This window comes from Diadema antillarum, unplaced genomic scaffold (genome assembly GCF_040938485.1).
Source record: "Diadema antillarum isolate AM-2024a unplaced genomic scaffold, OU_Dant_1.0 seq00001951_RagTag, whole genome shotgun sequence".
Lineage (NCBI taxonomy): Eukaryota > Metazoa > Echinodermata > Echinoidea > Diadematoida > Diadematidae > Diadema > Diadema antillarum.
The window spans coordinates 4809-24960 of record NW_027272611.1 but is presented as its reverse complement, the minus strand read 5'-3'; the positions used below and the strand labels follow the sequence as shown (position 1 = coordinate 24960).

The window sequence follows — 20152 nt, the reverse complement described above, 5'->3', positions numbered from 1 at the left end:
TATATATGCTTGTACCGATGGGCAGTGATTATCTAGGGAAGTTGGGGGTCATGGGTCAAAGGTCAGGGGGTCAAAGGTCAACTCCTCAAAATATCACTACTTTCCTTAAAATGCAATATGCCTGAAGGTGTTTTTTTAAAAACTTGATGTATGGCATGTATTACCCAATAAATATTTGTGGGGAAGTTTCTTGCCAAAAGGTCAAAGGTCAAAAGGTCAAAGGTCAAGTGAAAGTGCTAAATTGCACTTTTTCCTCCATATCTCGAAAGTAACTCAAGGTATCATCATGAAACTTACATATTTATGCATGTTCAACCTAACAGTGATTCTCTTTGGAACTGTGAGGTCAAAGGTCCAAGGCCAGGTTTAGATAATGCTATTTTCCCATTTGATACTGAAATTATACTTTTTCTCAATACCTTGAAAATTACTCAATGCATAAACTTATAAAAGGGTCAAAAGTCAAGAAAAAATCATCAGTTCCCCAAATACCTGCACTCTGACATTTTAATCATTCATCCAATGGAACCTAGTTCTAGGAAAGTGAACATTCAGCACATTTGTGTCAAACCTGTCATTTTAATATTTTGCCAGTTGTGTGAAACTGTCATCACACATTGTCAAGACATTGTACTATAGACCTATTAGGAGAACCATGCATTATGGCGGAGGCATATCAGTAGCCGTAGCGATATATCTAGTTATCTCTGCTTCTTTTTAATCTGTGTACAGGAGATGGAGAGGATGAGGAGGAGGGATCCGGTAGCTATGGTGACGTCCTGACTAATTCCTCCAGGGCGGCGCGCAGCGAGCGCAGTCACCTCATCGTCTGGCAGATTGCTGGCCAGGTGGACTAACGTTCCCCCTTGCTTCACGCCGCCAACAGATTCCGTAGCCTGGTAGATCCTCTGGACGTTGCTTCCTGCGCTGTCTTGGGGTCTTGTTCTTGAAGCGAGAGGAAACGAGTCGGCATGGTGCTTCTCTGTATCACCATCTTTTTTTCCTTCCTGGAGATGGCCGTGAACTGACACAAACATAAAAAGTTGATGGCAGAACTTACTTGCTTGTCAGTGTATGTACGATTTTCTGTAATATACAAAACGCAAAAGAATTAAAAAAAAAAACGGGGAACACTATTTACATCCATCTGAGACGGAGCCATTTGAGTACCTGTGTGTGACAGACAGACAAACGTGTCAATGTACAAACCCCATAGCTTCTTGTGTGTTTTGTGATGTATGGTGTCTGTAAAAAGAAAAGAGATGCTAAAAAAAAAAAAATTGCACATTGGTGAAGTGAAACTATGATGAGATTCAGTAATATGCAGATCATTCCGTTCCAGTGTAAATAATCTGGTGTGTACGTGCAAAACACACTTAATGGGAGGCGTAGCGGTTGCGTGGATGATGTTTTTGCTGATGAATCCTGCCAGGTAGGTGGGGGGCACTCACCGTGTCATCATTTTAAGATCACTTAGCAACCAGAGCTAGCTTTCTAGTCTCGTGTCTGCCAGCAAAAATATTTGCTAGTTGTATCAGAGTTTTGGATAAGCACAGGTTGTCATTGTCTCCTACGCGACATTTGATGAAAGAAATTTACTTTTCAAAAAAACAAGAAATAAATATTTGTGTCCGGCATGATTTCAATAACATAGTCTGCTGATGCAAGCTTTGACATTTGTGCATGTAATCGAATAATGATAATAATAGTAATAAAAAAACTTCACAGGAGTGCATGGTATCTACATGTAGTTCTGTAAAAACAAGGAGCTAAGTAGAAAAAAGGGAAAATGACAGTTAGGACTAAATGGTTTTGTTGTGTCGACACTCCAACGTTATGTCGACTGAAATGCTCCGTGTACATCCTCTAGCAAACAACATTCACCCTTCAAAGCAAAGAAACTTTACATGTCTGTGATATCGATGTGTCAGGTGGAGCAATTATTCCCAGGAATGTCAGAATTGGGGAGGGGGAAGAAAAACAAGTATCATAAGAATTTCTCGGTGTATGTGCAAGTTTGCTGCTACTAACTGAAATGCGTCTAGTATCCTGTTCTTTTGTGTGTAAGCAAGAGTACATTTAAACAGTGAGTAATTCAAAGTTTTTATGTAATCTAAGGTGAATCACATGTCCATCTTGTTCCATCTCTCTCTCTTTCTCTCTCTCTGTTTTTCATGCCTAGTTTTCATATCATTTAAAGTTAGGCCATGTCGTTACACATAGAACGTTTTATGAATAATTCTCAGATATATTTTTAAAGACAAGCAAGTACTTAAAAATTAGATATTCCAGAAACAAAATGATGTTTGCTCACATTTGTATTTTAGCCAATCCAATATCAGTCAAATTCGCAAATGTCAATTTTTATGTTTTACCCTTGGGATTAAGACTCATGATATTAAAGGACCTAGAAACGTTGAACTCTGGTCTCGTATGAAGCTCATCCCATAAGCTTTTACATTTTATGTGAAACTTAATTTTTCGAGATTCCTGCCATTTCAACCTTTTCATGCGGTCTGTTTAAATGTTCTGATTGTAACTTTCTCGTCCTTGCTCTTAATGTCTTTATTCCACATGTTTTATGCTTTTCAACATACCAGCATGCATACTTTTTACAACCTAATGTGACCCCATTGTTTACAATCTGAATTTACGTTCGCTTATATCATCTTGCTATCAACATAATATGCTATGTATTATCTACAAACCTATACTTTACAAAGTGTGTATATACAGTTGAAAATTTGTACATAACTAATATAATTTGTACAATATCTCTTTTCAAAGATGTTCAGAGAAATTTGAATGTATTTAGATTAGAATAATTCAAACCTGAATTATCAAATGAGGAATTGAAAGTGGTTCTTATGCAGAGAGAACTTTTTCAAGGGAAATTTAATTGTACATAAATATATACAGCGCCATCAATTGCCACGGCTTAACTAACACTTTACTTGTTGTAACTTGTTACAAATAGTTGTAGATTTGGGTAGGAAAAGGGAATTTACTGAAAATGTAAGGTGAGGGAAAGTTAAAGAAAAAAACACCTGTTGTTGACTAACATAGGTCTTATATGTCGAAACTAACATTGCTATCTGCAGGGATGACAATACACATGTGCACACACACACACACACACACACACATTTACATGATTATAAATGCTGATGAAAATCTGAATAAACTAGAAGTGTGGTCAATTCTCACAGAATAGTGCATAGGATTGCAAATTATTTCTAAAGAACACAAACAAAATGTGCAAGATGTAGCCCAGTAAATTCCATTCTCCATTTCTTACGTCACACACATGTATGAATGAGGACAAAACCTAATTGCTATGGCAAGATTGTATCAGACTCGCACGGAAGTGACGAAAATTGTGATTTTTAAACAGACACATGCTATATGGGTAGCTTGCCTCACAGTCTTACCACTTAAAGATGTTCACCAGATGATGCTGTGTGCGCTTTGATGTCATATTGCAGGTAAATCCCGTTTTTCTTTTTAAATCACACTGAAAAAAGAGAATAGTTTTAAATGTGAATTGTGCCTCTCGCAACCATTTCAACATGGATGATAAATACGCATGTCTTCATTCCCTAATACACAAAGCCATTGACACATTAAAAAATGAATAAATGTTGTAGGCACTCAATGCCAGTTTAAACTTTCCTGTCAATTGTCTGTATTAATATTCTCTCACATACCATACACTGTGCTATTGCCTGCCTTTTGACGTATGCTGTCGTGGAATGCTGTAACGTGTTGGAAGGACAATAAAGTGTCCAAGCGTGAAACACATTTGACCCCCTCTAAACCTCACAGAGAGGCATGTTGAAAGTAACACAGTGTCACAAATGCAGTCCTCGCAGGTGTAGAAAACCAAGGGTCCATGAGAAAGGCGATCTTTCATGAGAGCTGAACAGGAAAGGTTGCTCTTGGGATACTACAAATGTAGGTTGCTATGGGGATGGGGGGGGGGGGGTGGGGCAGTACAACTTTGTGTAATTTCAGTGCGACAAAAATGAGATGGTGGTTTCATTTTGCACATTTACAGTGTACATTTGTCACTGAAAGCAATTTCCAGTACGTAAATTGCAAGTCCTGCTGACTTTAGACTATTCCTGGATGGTTTTCTCTATTTTCCTATTTGGGTAGTCTGACATTCTCATATCATGTGCATGACTTCTCGATCTCTCGAGCTTCATTACTTATTTACATCACTGGTTGCCCTGCTAGATTGACTTTATAAATAAAGATTAAGTTCTGATTTAAAAGTGTGACTGTTTGCAGCCTTGGAGAAGACATATCACAGAGCAGTTCCATCAAACGCTGCATCGTCGTTCTCTGTAGTCAGTGCCAAAAATTGTTGCTATATTGGCTTTCCAAAGTGCATGCACTCCATACTTGATATTGCTATACCCAAAGTATGTTCTCCCACAATAGCGCACATGCTGAATGGATGTGAACAGTGTTGAAAATGTGAAATGATGTCGTTGGGCATTAAACAAACAAGCAAACAAAAAGAGTTTAATTTTTTAAGGTGAAAGTCTACCAGTCATCAATATAGAACATTAAAGTGCTCCCACCCTTTCTGTGGTCACTGTGGATTATATCTGCAAGTCCTGTAACCCAATTCACACATGATATATGGTCGGACCTTTGCTGGCCTAAGTTTTTAAAACAGCAGGTGTGTGCAGGATTGCTATCAGGATGTGCATCCTGTGTGAAATTGATGAATTCACCAAGTCTCTTGTTTTCTTTGTTCTTTTTCACTCAGTAATGAAACAAAATAACTAATTCAAATTTAAACCTGTCTTGATATACTGCATGTGGGGTTTTTTTCATCATAAAGATACAATATTCTTATGATATTCCATGACAATTAATGAAATAATAGACAATCATCGTTGACCACCACCAATTTATCCAAAGGTCAGTTCCCTGAAGATTATTGACTGGTTGTATGTTGTAGTTTGCTTACCTTATTTCCAGCGGGTATGTTCTGCAAACAGGCACTGCTTAGATGGGGCTGGCTTCGTAAAGATCTACATGTATGTTCATGATGTTGTGCATTACTGTGGTCAGCATTGCAGATCTTGTCAGGGTTGTGGGGGCAACATTTGCATTTGGTGTGAAATATGTCAAAATATTGGCACCCCAAGATCCATCAACCGTTGAAAGGGGCATTTATGGTGAATCTGCCTGAAGAGATGACTGGTAGATTCATGTGAGGTGTGACAACCAAGTTTCGGGTAGGACCATACAGCCGAGAGCTTTTATCTGGACAGATGCAATATTTATGATGCCCAGATCACAGGAAGGTTTTAACTGGTATTGACGTCTTGATCGTGTTTATATTTACATGTTTTAGAATATGGCAGCATGCTGTGATAAATAAAAATTTTAATTTTGCTTCAACTGACCTCCCAATGTCTTGCTTGTTTATTCTATTTGGTCACCTGTACATTTAAGTTTAAACATATGTACCAAGTTTTGAACACTGGTTTTAATGTAATCAATCACTTTGTTTAGTGAACATGAAAAGGATCTAGTAAGTTACCATTTCCAAACCAATGAGGCATCTAAGGGGGTTATAGTATGGTGTCCTCTTTCATTTCTGGCCTGGTAGGAAATATGAAATTGTAGGATATATTTTTGTTATATTGTAATAGTCTGCAAATAGGATGCAAAAATTTATATATAGAATTGGACAAAGCCTAAATGAATTTAGCTTCCACAGAATAATATTTGATGTGTTATTACAAAGGTGCAGAGCTACCAAGTCTCACGCATTCTGCGTGAGACTCAAGCATTTAGGGGCCATCTCACGATCTCACGCATGGCACCCATTTTTCTCACGCATACTGTCGGGCGAAGTCTGCAACTTGGTCCTATGATAATGAGCATAGCTCAAAAGATTAAAGTGATTGTTGCAAATGAAGGTATATTTTCCTTTTGTCTTTCAAAATAAGTAAAAAATAGTCACTTCAGTATGCACCTGATCGCACCATTAAGAGCTAAAATTGAAAAAGCTCCCTACTGTGGGAGGCCACAGGGGTGAAAAACCTCCCACGCCCTCGCTCGCGCGCACATTAGCATGCCGAAATGCCAAGTTATGAAAATCTCACTCATAATTTTTTTTTGAACTTGGCATCTCTGAAGGTGAATAGAAGTAAACCCGTTTATGACAAATTTATGTCAAATTTTTCAATCGAATTCCCCCATTTTATTTGTGTCGGGAGTCAAAATTGAAATATGTAGTTCCAATCTCTTATTTTCTTTGAATTTTTAGAAAGGTATAAATGTCACTGGTTTATCTCTAAGTGCAAAGAATTTTACATTTTTAGTAGGCATGTGATTGGTCATACTCTCTGTGCCCCCCCCCCCCTCCCATGTTTTGCACAGATGGAAACCTGCCATACCCTGAATAATGTATAAAGTATGATAACCATCTATTGCAATCCTATCCCCAAGTAATTTCCAGAGGAATTCAATCTGACGTTCCAGTGGGTAAATGTGCTGATTTATTATTGATCCACCGCCATGAAAGTTGGCAAATGAAATGATAGTAAGGCAAAAAAAAAAAAAAAAAAAAAAAAAAAGTTTGTTTGCCCTTAATTGTCAAAACCCAAGAGGGTCGGTAGGTCGGTTGTTTGTTTTTTTAATACCTTTTTACCCATGTAATTTTGTAACTTTGGCAGGTCATCTCGTACACTCATCCGTCTGGCAATACAGTAAACCTCGCTTAAGTCGACAGGATAAAAAAGTCCCGATTTTTGCCTTTGTTATTCCTTGAAAATTTCTTCGTCTTAGTCGACATTTATAAGTCGACAACTCGCGTAAGTCGACCTGATTTTTGAGTGCCAACTGAGCTGAAATACGTGTTTACTCCCTCGTCTCAAAATCTTATCACCATTCTCTGAAAAAGAATTGTTTTCCCGCTATGATTCGCAGCATTACTACTCGGTAATTGTGTACGGCGCGGTAGCGTTCGCGCCTTGCGTCCATTGCCTTGTACGCCAGAATAGAAAGGGCAATCACTCATTTACACTGGAGAATTACATGTAGTATACCCAAAGCAGTTCACTTTCCCCCTTTTCTCCTTCTTGTTATTGTCAAGACGCACAAATTTTGTACACCTACAGGTCCTAGTAGAGAATCATTATCAGAACATGAAATGAGTAGGTGTTTCCCCGTTTATCCGAATATTCTAACGATAATTATTCCTGAGCGGTATTAGAAACCTGGACCCGTTTTTAGAAAATTAATTAAAATGCAACTACATGTAATTAAATGCAACTAAAAATCAACTGCAGGTGTATCAAATCACGAGCAACTTTGCACATAAACGCAAGTGCGTTGCTGAAAAGACTTGCTTTTGATAATCATATGAAACTAGAAAATACGAACCTGAAACTCAATTGTGTTTAAACGCAACTCTAGAAATAAAGTCCATCAAAATCACGCGCAACGCTGTATTCAAACGCAAGAGCGTTGCGGAGAAGACTTGCGGTTTTCGTAAGAAATTAGAAACTGCGTTTAAAAGCATCTCTTAACATCTACGGAGGTGCGTTATTGTTGAAAAGTCTTGCATTATTATTTTTTTTTTGTACGCAAAATTAAAAATTAAACGCAACTCTGAAAGTCAAATGCAATTGCAAGTTCATCATATCACACGGAACGCTGAAAAGACTTGCGTTTGATAATCATACGAAACTAGAAAATTGTAGGGAATTTTTTTTTAACTCAATTGCGTTTAAACGCGATTCTAAAAATAAAATGCAAATCCATCAATTCACACGCAACGCTACATATTTAAACGCAAGAGCGTTGCAGAGAAGACTTGCAGTTTTTGTACGAAACTATTAGAAACTGCGTTTAAACGCATGTGTAAACATCTACGGAAGTGCGTGATTGTTGAAAAGACTTGCATTATTTTTTATTTCGTACGCAAAATTAAAAATTAAACGTCACCCCGAAATCAAATGCAAGTCCGTCAAATCACCCGGAACGCTGAAAAGGCTTGCGTTTGATATTCTTCCGAAACGAGAAAGTTGTAAGAAACTTAAACTCAATTGCGTTTTAACGCAATTCTAAAAGTCAAATGCAAGTCCAGCAAATCACAAGCAATGCTGTATTTAAAACACAAGAGTGTTGCAGAAAAGACTTGCGGTGTTTGTACGAAACTAGAAACTGCGTTTAAACGCATAAAAATCTATACGAGAGTGTTTTATTGTTGAAAAGACTTGCATTGTTTTTTATTTCGTAACGGAACTTTCGCCGTGACCGAACTTAGTCTGCAGTAGCAGGGGAATGACATCTCAACATTTACACGTTTCAAACTACCGAAACGCATGCTGCTTCACGAAATGTCAATGAAAAAATAGTAGCAAATTATTGTTACAGTTCGCTATGCCGAAGGTTTAAATCTCAGTCCAAAGTTAAATTAGTCCGACGATGGAAAGAGATTTGTTTTTACGAAGGTTGTAATCCGAAAGATGTCGTTTTTGGATTAAGAAAGTTTTCTTCTTCTTTTTATTTCAGACTGGCCGCGCCGTGCAGAGCGGTAATGTTGCGAATCGGAGCGAGAGAACAATTAATTTTCAGAGTATGGCAATACAAATTTAAGCAAAACAAATATGGCGACTTAGGGAAGGAAAATCGCACATCCTATTTCAATTCAGTCGGCACTGAAAAATTTCGACAGAATCATACGAATTCACACGCATATCTTCGCAGCAACGCACTTAAATCGCAAAGTTGCTTGCAATTTGGGGAATATGCGTTTGATTTTTCAAATCAAATTTAAAACGTACAGTGTCTAAAAACGGGCCCAGGTTTCCGATCCCGCTCTCTCAAAATCTCTCTAGAGATTTGGGAATTATTGTACGTTGTCGTTACTAATCCGCGCGAGATTTATGCATGAACTAAAACATAATTGTTGCTAATGTCAGTATAGGTATGTTTTGGCGGCAAAAGGAGTAAGACTTTGGCAGCGATCCGCATCGTGATCTTACTCTGTATAGGGGAAATTAGTTTTCATTTATAAGTCGACTTTCGCGTAAGTCGACGTGTTTTTCTCAGTCCCGATTATGTCGACTTACGCGAGGTTGACTGTACTTCGAGTTCTAGTTCAACTTTGTACAGGATGTGGTGCAAGTTTAATGCGCTCAAAACTCCAAGGAATTCATTCAAATTTACGTCTTGCCAGGGCCCGGTATAGGCGAGGCAGAAACACTCACTGACAAACACTTATAACGTTCATCTTTTAGTGCGTTTATCAACTCTTTTTCTCGACAGAAACAGGTTTTCCAAACGGCTTTCAAGGAATTTTTTACGGGTTGATAAACGCAAAGCTGTTTTGATTATGGGGTTCAGAAAGCCTTTTCGAAAGCCGCAAATTTGTGCTTTCAGAAACAGGTTTCCGAAACAGGTTTCCAGAAACCTGTTTCTAGAAGCCCTTTGAAGCAAGATAAACTCCAAGCTCTTTTGAAACGGCTTTGTAGGCCTACTACGGCTACAGTATGGACCCCTTCTCCTCTAAGTCAAATTGCGCAATGCAGCAGCGAAGTGACAAGGCCAGTTTTCGTGTTCGCGATGAGTTGATAAAATGCAACTTTTTTGGAAGCCGTTTCTAAAGGGCTTTGGAAACGGCTTTTGAAATCCGTTTCAAACAGGGGAAAGATGATAAACGCAGCCTTTGTTTAATTTTGCAAACAGCTCCAAAAAAGTACCTTCCAGTGAGATGCTGGCAAATCAACTCCTAACAGTTTTGGTGCCATGAGAGCTGGTAACGGATGCTGCACAAGTAGCCATCTTGGCAGTCGCGCTGCGCTGCGCCGCGGCCGGTACTGTAGCTAGCTAGGCTAGCGCATTACCTATATGCACACGTGAGCCAAAAAGGTAGCTAGCATGCAATGCATGCTATAAAACGTAGCCTGCGGCCCCGCCCGAACACGATTACGACGGGTCGATAAGATGAAAAAACATTTTTAGACTTTTTTTTAATTCTTTCTTTAGCTTAAAATGGATAAGTTTGGGTTTAAAACCGTTCACAAATTTGCAGAAGATGAAATTTGTGGGAAAAAATAAACTTGAAAGAGCAAAAAAAAGAAACAAAAAAAAAAACCAACAACAAAACCGAACCGGAATTTCCGTGATTTTCGGTCGGTCGCGAAGGGCAAATAAACCATTTTTTTCTTTTTTTGGCCTAATTGTGAATCTAGTAAATTCAAACAAACAGTGGAAAGAAGTTCTATTGAGAATAGGCATGAAAGAAGAAAGTTGCAGAATTTTAAAATCTTTCATGTTTCCATAAATCATTTTACGTGTGTTGCAGTGGCAAATACAAACCAATAGGGTTTGAGATTTCCATTGCTTCAGTCGGCACTTTTCCTTGGTCAGAGTGCACCCAAATCCTTCCATTTACATATACACCAGTATTTTCATTCTTTTAAATTGAAATGAAAGATACTAGATTATTTACTTCATATCCAAATGATTGTAGAAGTATCATGGCAATGATGACCAAAACATGGTTTTGATATCATTTTTGTTAACAACCAAACCGGGAAGCTGTAACTCAATGTCATTATTTGCAAATATGATTCCGACTGATATCATAATTTCAGCAAAACAAATGGGAAATTCTAGAATAACTTTCTTTGTCTATATACTACTTCTATGAAACATCTAACCATTCAATTTGTATGAGTTTTGATCATTAGTGAAGTCAGTATGAACAGGGAATGGTTTAATCAATTTACCACATCAAGTTCAGTCATAAAGTGTAAAAGAAAAAGAAAGAACGCAAAAACAAACAAAAACATCCAAAACTTCAAATTACATGAATGTATCAACATTTGTACATGATGAGTCATCAATATAACTCAAGCTACAGCCTGCCAATCTCTTTGAGAGAGACCTCCCTGCATGTGATGTTTTGGAAATGAGGACTCAATACCCCTTCAGCTACAATTAGCCTGCATCTGTCAGACCACTTAACCCGGGCATCCTTCTAATGTGACTCGCAGCCAAAAAAAAAAAAAAAAAAAAAAAAAAAAGAAAAAAGAGCAATTTCTTTATTTGTGGAAGAGGTCATGTTCCAGTACGACTTCATGCGAGTTTTTGTAACCCAGTAAAATTGTGTATGTGATGATGATGATGATGATGATGATGGTTTTAATTCAATATGATGATGGTTTTAATTCAATATGATGATGACATTAAGGTTGATGATGATGATGATGATGATGATGATCGAAATGATGTTGAGCACCATATGCTTTTTAGATAAAATAGTTAAGTAATGTATTTATGTCAATGATTGATATGTAAGTTATAATGTCCTCTTTTTTAATGGGGGGTGCAACTCTTTTTGTGTGTGTGTGCTATGTTTACCAGAACATCGAGAGGATTTTGTGTTCTCTTTTTGTCTGAAGATGAGTGCATGGTGGCAGTAATCACTTATAATTTCACATACACATATTGTATTATCGGTGACCTGAATCTGAGAAAAAACAGAAAAGCTACAGTGAAACTGGTGCCTCCTTATGGTGCTTTTAATACTTTTGTGTGCTTTCTGTTTTATGTATACATGTATGTGTAGATATTTGTCTCCTTAGAGAAAGAATGAGAATATGTGTGATTTAATCAAAATATAGTATGTCTTGATAAAGGGAATTGAAAGATTCTATTTCTAGTTTACCAACCCCCCCCCCCCCCCCCCCTTTAAATTGTTTGTCGGATCCTCTGCCCAGAAGCGGTTGTAATGGAACAGCTTTCATGCTTATTCCGCACAGGCTAAGTTCACCACATTACCGTAATACCAGTAGTCAGAGAGACCCCCACCCCCGCGGGTGTGCATCCATGAACTTCGTGTGACAGCTCCCCCCCCCCCCCTTTCTTTCACGCCGCCTACTTTGTCGTTAACCCCTCTACCCTTTGGCTGATAGATCGTCTTGTGTGTGTGTGTTTGTGTGTGCCGACCATGCGGCATGGCTTTGCTGGTGATAAACATGACATGGCGTCCATCTTCACTGGACTGCCAGGAATGTTAGTCCGTGTATCATTCTCACCGCCGGTAATTTGACACACACTAATCAACAGCTGCAACCAGCCTGATGTCTTTATAACCGCTTCTCTATAGCCTTTGCGCTGCTCCCGCCCCGAGCTTTCGGCTGCAGTTCAAAATAAGACAGAAAAACGATAGATAAGTATAGGTACATGTAGGTTTATGTATAGGCAGATAGGTAGCTAGATACGAGACAGATACAATAGATAGATAGATAGATAGATAGATAGATAGATAGATAGATAGATAGATAGATAGATAGATAGATAGATAGATAGATTGATTGATTGCATGATTGATTGAATAAATGAATGATTGATTGATTGATTGATTGATTGATTGCTTGATATTTTGATGGACTGAATGAATGAATGGTTGGATGAATGATTGATTGATTGATTGATTGATTGATTGATATAGAAGGTTAATTTGCGATATACCTTTTTCAGAGCACTTAATTACAGTTTTAATGAACAGAATAGTAGTATAGCATGCACAGTCTGTAGTAGAAAATGACAATATAGATCCTGTTGACGCCTAACAACAATAGCGATGAAAATGATAATAACAATCGATATGATAACAATAATGATTACAATGTCAATGATTAAAAAAATGAAGGAAAGATATAGCAGATCTAGAACAACATATAGTGGCATCCTACGTCAATAGCACGATTTGTATACGTTATAGGCCTCATGTAAAGAAACAATAAGGTTAATAAAGAATCTCTGAACACTAACAATGGAATGGATTCCGCTCGAGCAAAGACCTTTTTTTTTTTGCGGAAAACAAAACCCAACAACAGATAAACAACAGATAACCTCTCAAAAGAAAGAAGGGAAAACTCATCAACAATGACTAACAACAACATTAACGACGTAGAGATCTCGGGCTGCAATTACATTATATTTGTCTGTATTCAACTATCATTGCATTTCTTATTTCTTAACTTATTTTTGTTAGTGAGCCGGATTTTGTTAGTAAGCCGGATTTGTTAGTAACCGACTTCATTTTTCAAGGTCAGATATATTTAAGGCAGGTTGCTCAAGTCTTGCTTTATGTCCAACCAAGGAACTATAAAAATCGAATGTAGCGCTGAAACTGAATTAGGAGAGGTATAGACGAACGTGTAATGAGCGGCTTTTCAGACACGATTTGCGCAAAGAAAATATACAAGAGTACGTGACTAGAATAATAACACGAATCCACTCTTATCGTGGTTTTTCAGTGTAACGTTGCAAAGCTATAACATTTGAGGGGTTTTTTTTTCTCTCTCTCCCTTTCCCTCTTTCCCTCCCTCTTTCTTTTAGACGATCGTGTAGAGACCGGGAAAAAAAAAGAATCAACGGAATAGAGCACGAGTTTAGAATACAGAAAACAATATCATCTCCACATAATTCGTATAGCTGGAAGAGCTTCATTGAGAGAAAGCGAATCACTTCGTATCCCTTTCTCAACGCGAATGTCATCAGAATTAGGCAAGACAATACAGTCATGGATGTACAAAACTTGCAATTATAAATCATTCCTATATTTCCATCATCCCCTGTTGGATAAAGTTAGTTAGGCAATTTTCTTGCTTACCCGCATTTACAATTTGAGTCGAGATGTGTAACAGAATGTGTCTAATTCAATTACGAATATGCTTGCGGTCAACAACAACTATGTATTTTTATATATTTCTCTTATATAAACCACAACGCAGACTGATTTACTATTCTGTTATTTCATGAAGAGGTCACTTTGAGCTGATTCTCTGCGGACAGTGTTTTGTTTTGTTTTTTGTTCTAAATTTAGACATGATTACCGGAAATTCTGATTTGAATTTTTGCGTTCCGTCTTATAAGATTTAGAGGATGGCCAAAAGTGCCGATTTAGAGCGACCTCGCGCTTGAAGAATTAGATCAATTTCCTTTGCGTTAATCATCTGCAGGGTCCCTCATCTCATTGTGTTTTTTTCCCCTAAGCCATTCAACAAACGTGAGATGAATTCTCTCATCAATGCTCATTATACAGACAACTTGTACAATCGGCGCAAAAGGACATTGCCCCCATTCTGTGAACACGGCAGAATCATTCTGATGTTGTACATATACTAGTAGATGATTTCCCCATAATAACTTCTTGTTTGGTCGTTGGTATTCAAACAGTGTCTCGGCTGATATCTCTGATAGGAAAAAACAGAGTTATTCTGTGTTGCCTGTGGATTTAACTTGGTATAATTAATAATATGCTCTAGCACCACAGTGAATATTTTATTCATTCCTTGTGCCAATGACGTGTGGGAGATAGAAGATTCTCACCATTATTTGATAATGCCATTTCATTATTTATCTCCGACTGTGTTCATTGTTGGGGAGCGGTTGGGGCATTCAATACAAGTAGCCGGCAAAAGGGGCATCATTCTCAATCTATCATCCAAGCAACACTCCAACTGTTTATCCATTAATAATAATGATAAAAAACGCTTTTTATTTTATGATCAGGCCTATACAAATATTGTTCCATCTCGAAGTAGCGACATTGTAGGCCTATATACATCACAACGAATTTACCTCTCTCGATTGTCACAACGAAGTGGTAGTTTGGGCCGCAGGAGAATGTGAACACAATCATGATAGTGTGAACACAATTATGATAGAATTGCATGAATCATTGTACAGGAATAGAATATAAAGATTCTTAAGCATTTTTTAAAGGAAATTAAGAAATGTTCTTAAGATATCTATCGTTTCTAAAACTTCAAGAACAATCTAAGGATTCGAAGTGTGCATATGCAAATGGAACGTTATAGACCTACATATTGACCAACAGTACAATTAGGCCTATGCGTAAAATAACTTTGTTAAAATCGCAATCATTTTCGAAATTTTTGACCGTAAAAAAACAACAACAAGCAAAAACAACAACAACAACAACCAAAACAAAACTTTCGATTTGAACTGAACGAGCTGGAAAAGGAAAAAAAAAAATGAGGTCCCACCGAGATTTGAACTCGGATCGCGAGATTCAGAGTCTCGAGTGCTAACCATTACACCATGGGACCTTGGTGTATCTTATTGCGGGAAAACCCCAATCATTTTATTTGCGCCGGCTTGGATGGCTTGCGAACTTGTTGCATGCATGCCGTGCATTGCCACTCGATGTTGAAGTTAATAGGAATATACAAGTCATGCAAACAAAATTATGGTAGACAGGTCATTAAAGGGACATTCCAGACGATTTTCATAATTTCACATCATATAGTACATAAATCGATAACTCCCTGTATAGATTTTTGGAATTTATTGTGGTTCTTGAGCAGAGAAACAATACTTTGAAAAACCTTAAACAAATTACACTGAACAAGGATGATGACATAGAAGGTTCACATATTTCAGAAATGATAGCAGTGTAATTCTATAACAATACCGCTTGCTAGCGAGTTCACCTGTCTATAATCTATGCATGCCTTATTGAGCCCCAACTCACGCATTCTTATGGTGACTCTGCCATGTCATCATCCTTGTTCATTGCAATTTGTTCTATTTTTTGAAAATATTCTTATTCTTCATCCCAATTATCATAAATTCTGAAACTCTGTCCTCAGTATAACTAATTCATAGTTGTACAAAAGTAAAAATCTGAGAATCACCCGGAGGTCTCCTTTAAAGGGGAAAATCCAGTCCAAATATAAGTTAGTCTGACAAAAAAAAAGTAAAATCTTAAGAGTTCAATGGTAAACATCTTGACTGAAATCGAATGAAAAATATTAAAAGGAAGTTATGACCTTTTGAAGTTTTGCTAATTTCTGCAAAACAGTTCTTGTACAGTGGATATGAATATGCAAATGAGTGAGCTAACCATGTCATACCCTCACAATTTTCCATTCATCGTGTACCAAAAATTACAAAAATTCAACGTTTCTCTCATGGAAGTCTGAAACATGTTATTCCTGGGCCCCATTTCATAGGATAGCAAAGTTTGCTGGAATGGCAACTTCCAATAGCAACAGCCAATCAGGAAGCTGGATTCTTGTCGTTACCATGACAATTGCCATTCCAGCAAGAGTTGCTATCATATCAACTCTTTATGAAATGGGGCCCTGGTTGAATAACTTCAGAATAATGATCAGATATAGGGTGCGTTTATCAACTCCTTTTCGCGGCAGAAACAGGTTATCCAAACAGCTTTCAAGGAATTTTTACGAGTTGATAAACGCAAAGCTGTTTTGATAGCCCTTTAGGAAAGCCTTTTACGAAAGGGTGCGTTTATCAACTCTCCTTTCTCGGCAGAAACAGGTTATCCAAACAGCTTTCAAGGAATTTTCACGAGTTGATAAACGCAAAGCTGTTTTGAAAGCCCTTTAGGAAAGCCTTTTCGAAAGCCCGAAATTTGTGACGATCCAAACAGGTTTCCTAAACAGGTTATCAGAAACCTGTTTGTAAAAGCCTTTCGAAGTTGATAAACGCAAAGCTGTTTTGAAAGCCCTTTAGGTCGCCCTATACTGCGGTTGCGCAACCATGCGTTTCCAGTTTCTGAATAAGACGCGCGCCACGTACGTAAAGTGCACACGAGTACGTGTACAGGTGTATACATACAGCTGTGTGTAATGCACGCATATGCTTGGAACAAGGAGATGTTTCTCTCACCAACAAGGTTTGAGAAATAAAGTAACAACAGTCTCATTCCCTTTGATCCCATGTCTCATGCCGCTACTCAGAAATATTTGAAGTATGTGCTAAACTGGAGCTGCCTCACAGATAGGAAGACAATTGATTCATGCGGCATTGTATCATGACTCCTCACTCTCAAAGGAAGATATGTCTTTATGATGGTAATTGCTTTTCGCCGTCCCTTCTTAGAAAACAAGCGGCACATTAATAGTACAGGCAGTCAGGGCTTTGGAAAGAGCTCTCGAAAGGGCTATGGAAAGGGCTATGGAAAGGGCTATCGAAAGTTGATAAACGCAGCCGACGAAAACAAGCGGCACATTAATGGTACAGGGAGTGGACAGGGCTTTCGAAAGGGCTATGGAAAGGGCTTTCGAAAGGGCTATGGAAAGGGCTATCGAAAGGGCTATCGAAAGGGCTTTCGAAAGTCGTTTAAACTGGGGAAAGTTGATAAACGCAGCCATAGATATACAAGGATTTGAGCCTCGGGCATAATTGTGTTTGAATGAAAAACTGGAAATTTCAAAATTGTATGTACAAACTATATAAGGTAAAGTTGTGAGGGGATGACATGCTCACTTTGCCATTTGCATATTCATATTGACTGTTCAAGAACTGTTTCCCCGAAAAATAGCAAACTTCAAAATGTCATAACTTCCTTATTTTTCATCCGATTTCGATCAAAATCATACTGTTGAACTCATAATATTTTACTCTTTCTTATCAGACTAACTTATATTATCTGGACTGGATTTTCCCCTTTACATGACATTGGAGGTTAAAGGGATTGTACATCAGTTTTGGTTGAGATGGGGCTTGAGGTTTCTGACGGTTTTTGATGATTTTTTTTTTTTTGGAGATAATGAGAAACCTCTTCTGAAATATGAAAGAGCATGTAATTCTAAGAGGAATTCAAATTTTATTTGATGAAAATTGGTTTTGAAATGGCTGAGATATCCGAAACAAAGCAATCCTGATAAAAGGTGGGACCCATCTTTTATTAGGATTACTTTAGCTAGTTTTACATGGATTTTGGATATCTCAGCCACTTCAAAAGCGATTATCATAAAATCAAGTTTGAATTCCTTTCAGAATTGTAAACGTTTTAACATTTCGTAAAGTGGTTTCTAAGTATCTCGTAAAAAGTTAAAAGCTGAATTCTCACCTCATCCAATACTATACCATCCCTTTAAAGGAACTGTACAGTACTGGTTGAGGTAGGGATTCAGGTTTTGAACATTCCTACGTGAGATAATGAGAAACCTCTTATGAAATATGAAAGAGCATGTAATTTTAAGAAGGATTCAATGCTTATTTGATGAAAATTGGTGTTCAAATGGCTGAGATATTCAAAAAAAAGCACTAATAATAAAAGGCGACAGGCCACGCCTTTTATTAGGATCTCTTTGTTTCACCTTGTTTTTGGATATCTCAGCCATTTCAAAACCGATTTTCATCAACTAAACTACCCCTTAGAATCGCATGCTCTTTGACATCTCATCGAGTGGTTTCTGAATATCTCGCAAAACGTTAAAAGCTAAATCCTCACCTCAACCAGAACTGTACACACCCTTTAAGGCAATGAGAAGTTTCACATACTTGTGTAAATAAAACTGTAATGCTGCATGTCGCAACCACAAATGCCACTTTGCAATTCTCCAATCCGGCATTTAGTTGAACTACAACGTTATAAGCCTATTATACGTAAAAACGTTATTATATACGATTGATATGTTTCGTCTCCTCACTAAAAGGTCATCAGTGTCGCGTGGTATAATTTCAACATTGCGGATCTTGATGTGATGTAATGTTTTTTTTTCAACAACAACAAAAAAGGGAAGTTTATTCAAGACAATTCGACAGGAGATATAGGAGGTGATTACATCAACATATTCCCTGTTTCCTTAAAAACATGTACACCAATGTAATCATGAAATAACTTTCCCATCTGGTGCCCGATTTTGATAAATCCTCTACCATTATCCTCATTTTAATATAGTATTTATTGACGTTGCTTTGTTTTTATTTGAATTGCAGTCAACGCGGTATTGAAGAGTAAACCTTGAAACGCTTGCAAGAGAATAGAAAAAAAAAATAATAGGGCCTAATACAGAGAATGATAGAAGGAAGTAAGTGATTAATTATAGTAAAAAAAGCAAACCAGGATATCAAAGAGCAAAGCTACACACTATTTTAGTCTGATTTGATACTATGATCCACGTGTGCATGTAGATGTTGCCAACTCAAACAAACAGACAAACAAACAAACAGAAGACAACGACCATCTTGAGATACGACTATTTGATACTGTCCCCCGCTGCTGTCACGTTTACACTGTGTGCAATCTGCCCATGAACTTCATTTTAGTAACAGCAATAATTAATGATGATTATACATTTATATCCATCAGTATACAGTATTTAAAAGACGAACACTCACCACTCCCCCCCCCCCCCTTCACACACACACACTTTTTATAGGGGTGAGGGATGAGCAAGACGTCTGTCAATAGCATTTAGAAAAAAAAAATCTTCATACAAAATGTCGCTTTACAACACTAAATCTGATTTTCATTTTCCATTACCTATCATATCTTCCATACATTATATTGTAATCGAAAAAAAATTGATGCCATAAAAGCAATGGACGTAGAGCGGGACACACACTAAGCTAAGGATTTAGCAAAAATAATTAAAGCAACATGTGCATCTCCGGGAAAGACGATCGTTGTCTGACCATTCATTTTAATCACGAGATAATCCAGCTGTTTGGAAAAACAAGTAAAAGAGTGAGGTCCCACCGAGATTTGAACTCGGATCGCGAGATTCAGAGTCTCGAGTGCTAACCATTACACCATGGGACCGATGTATAGTATAAGCTGCGCATGGGAATTGCTTTGTATTGTGTTTTGTGCATGCAGTAATCTTTACTGATAGTAGCAAAATATGCATTTATTTTGTTGTCTTATTCTTAAGTACTTGTGGATACTGCTAATACCCTTCGATGTATTCAGAGCTTCCCAATTCTTGATTATCATCAATCTGTTTTATTGTGATTTTCTGTTTGAATAAGCACATTTATTCTTCCGTTTATCATCAAACCTGTATGAGCAGCTCAGTCATAAGATTGTCTTTAAAGCAAATGTATGATAGTTTTATCTCTGGACTTCACAAGAGGAGGTAATGACTGTGTGTTATTGGCCCGACAGCAACTATGTATAGGAAATAAAATAAATACCCTGGTATAGGCCTAAACTTGTAACGACACTGAACAAAGTGGGCATTATATTCTAGCTTTGAATGGAGCACAAGACAAACTAATATATCGGAAAGGAAACAAAAAAATTGGCCTTTTATTTTGATTGTTTTTATTGAAGCGACAAAATAATGGTCCATCAAGTAAAACCACAGCATTTCTTTAT

At 37.5% G+C, this 20152-nt stretch overlaps 1 protein-coding gene and 2 non-coding genes across 3 annotated transcripts in view; 1 reads left to right on the top strand and 2 right to left on the bottom strand.

Moving 5' to 3' along the window:
* The window catches only part of LOC139713355 (C-Jun-amino-terminal kinase-interacting protein 4-like), a 130599-nt gene extending 127154 nt beyond the window's left edge, over nt 1-3445 (top strand). Inside the window, exon 28 of the mRNA XM_071625096.1 lies at nt 733-3445. Within this exon, the coding sequence (XP_071481197.1) occupies nt 733-857 (125 nt within the window). The 3' untranslated portion in view covers nt 858-3445. The remainder of the gene's footprint in view (nt 1-732) is intronic.
* Nucleotides 3446-15053: 11608 nt separating this feature from the next.
* On the bottom strand, nt 15054-15125 carry Trnaq-cug (transfer RNA glutamine (anticodon CUG)). Its single transcript has one exon. It is a non-coding gene; the product is annotated as a tRNA-Gln (tRNA).
* Nucleotides 15126-19522: 4397 nt separating this feature from the next.
* Nucleotides 19523-19594, bottom strand: Trnaq-cug (transfer RNA glutamine (anticodon CUG)). The gene has a single exon. It is a non-coding gene; the product is annotated as a tRNA-Gln (tRNA).
* Nucleotides 19595-20152: the final 558 nt, after the last annotated feature.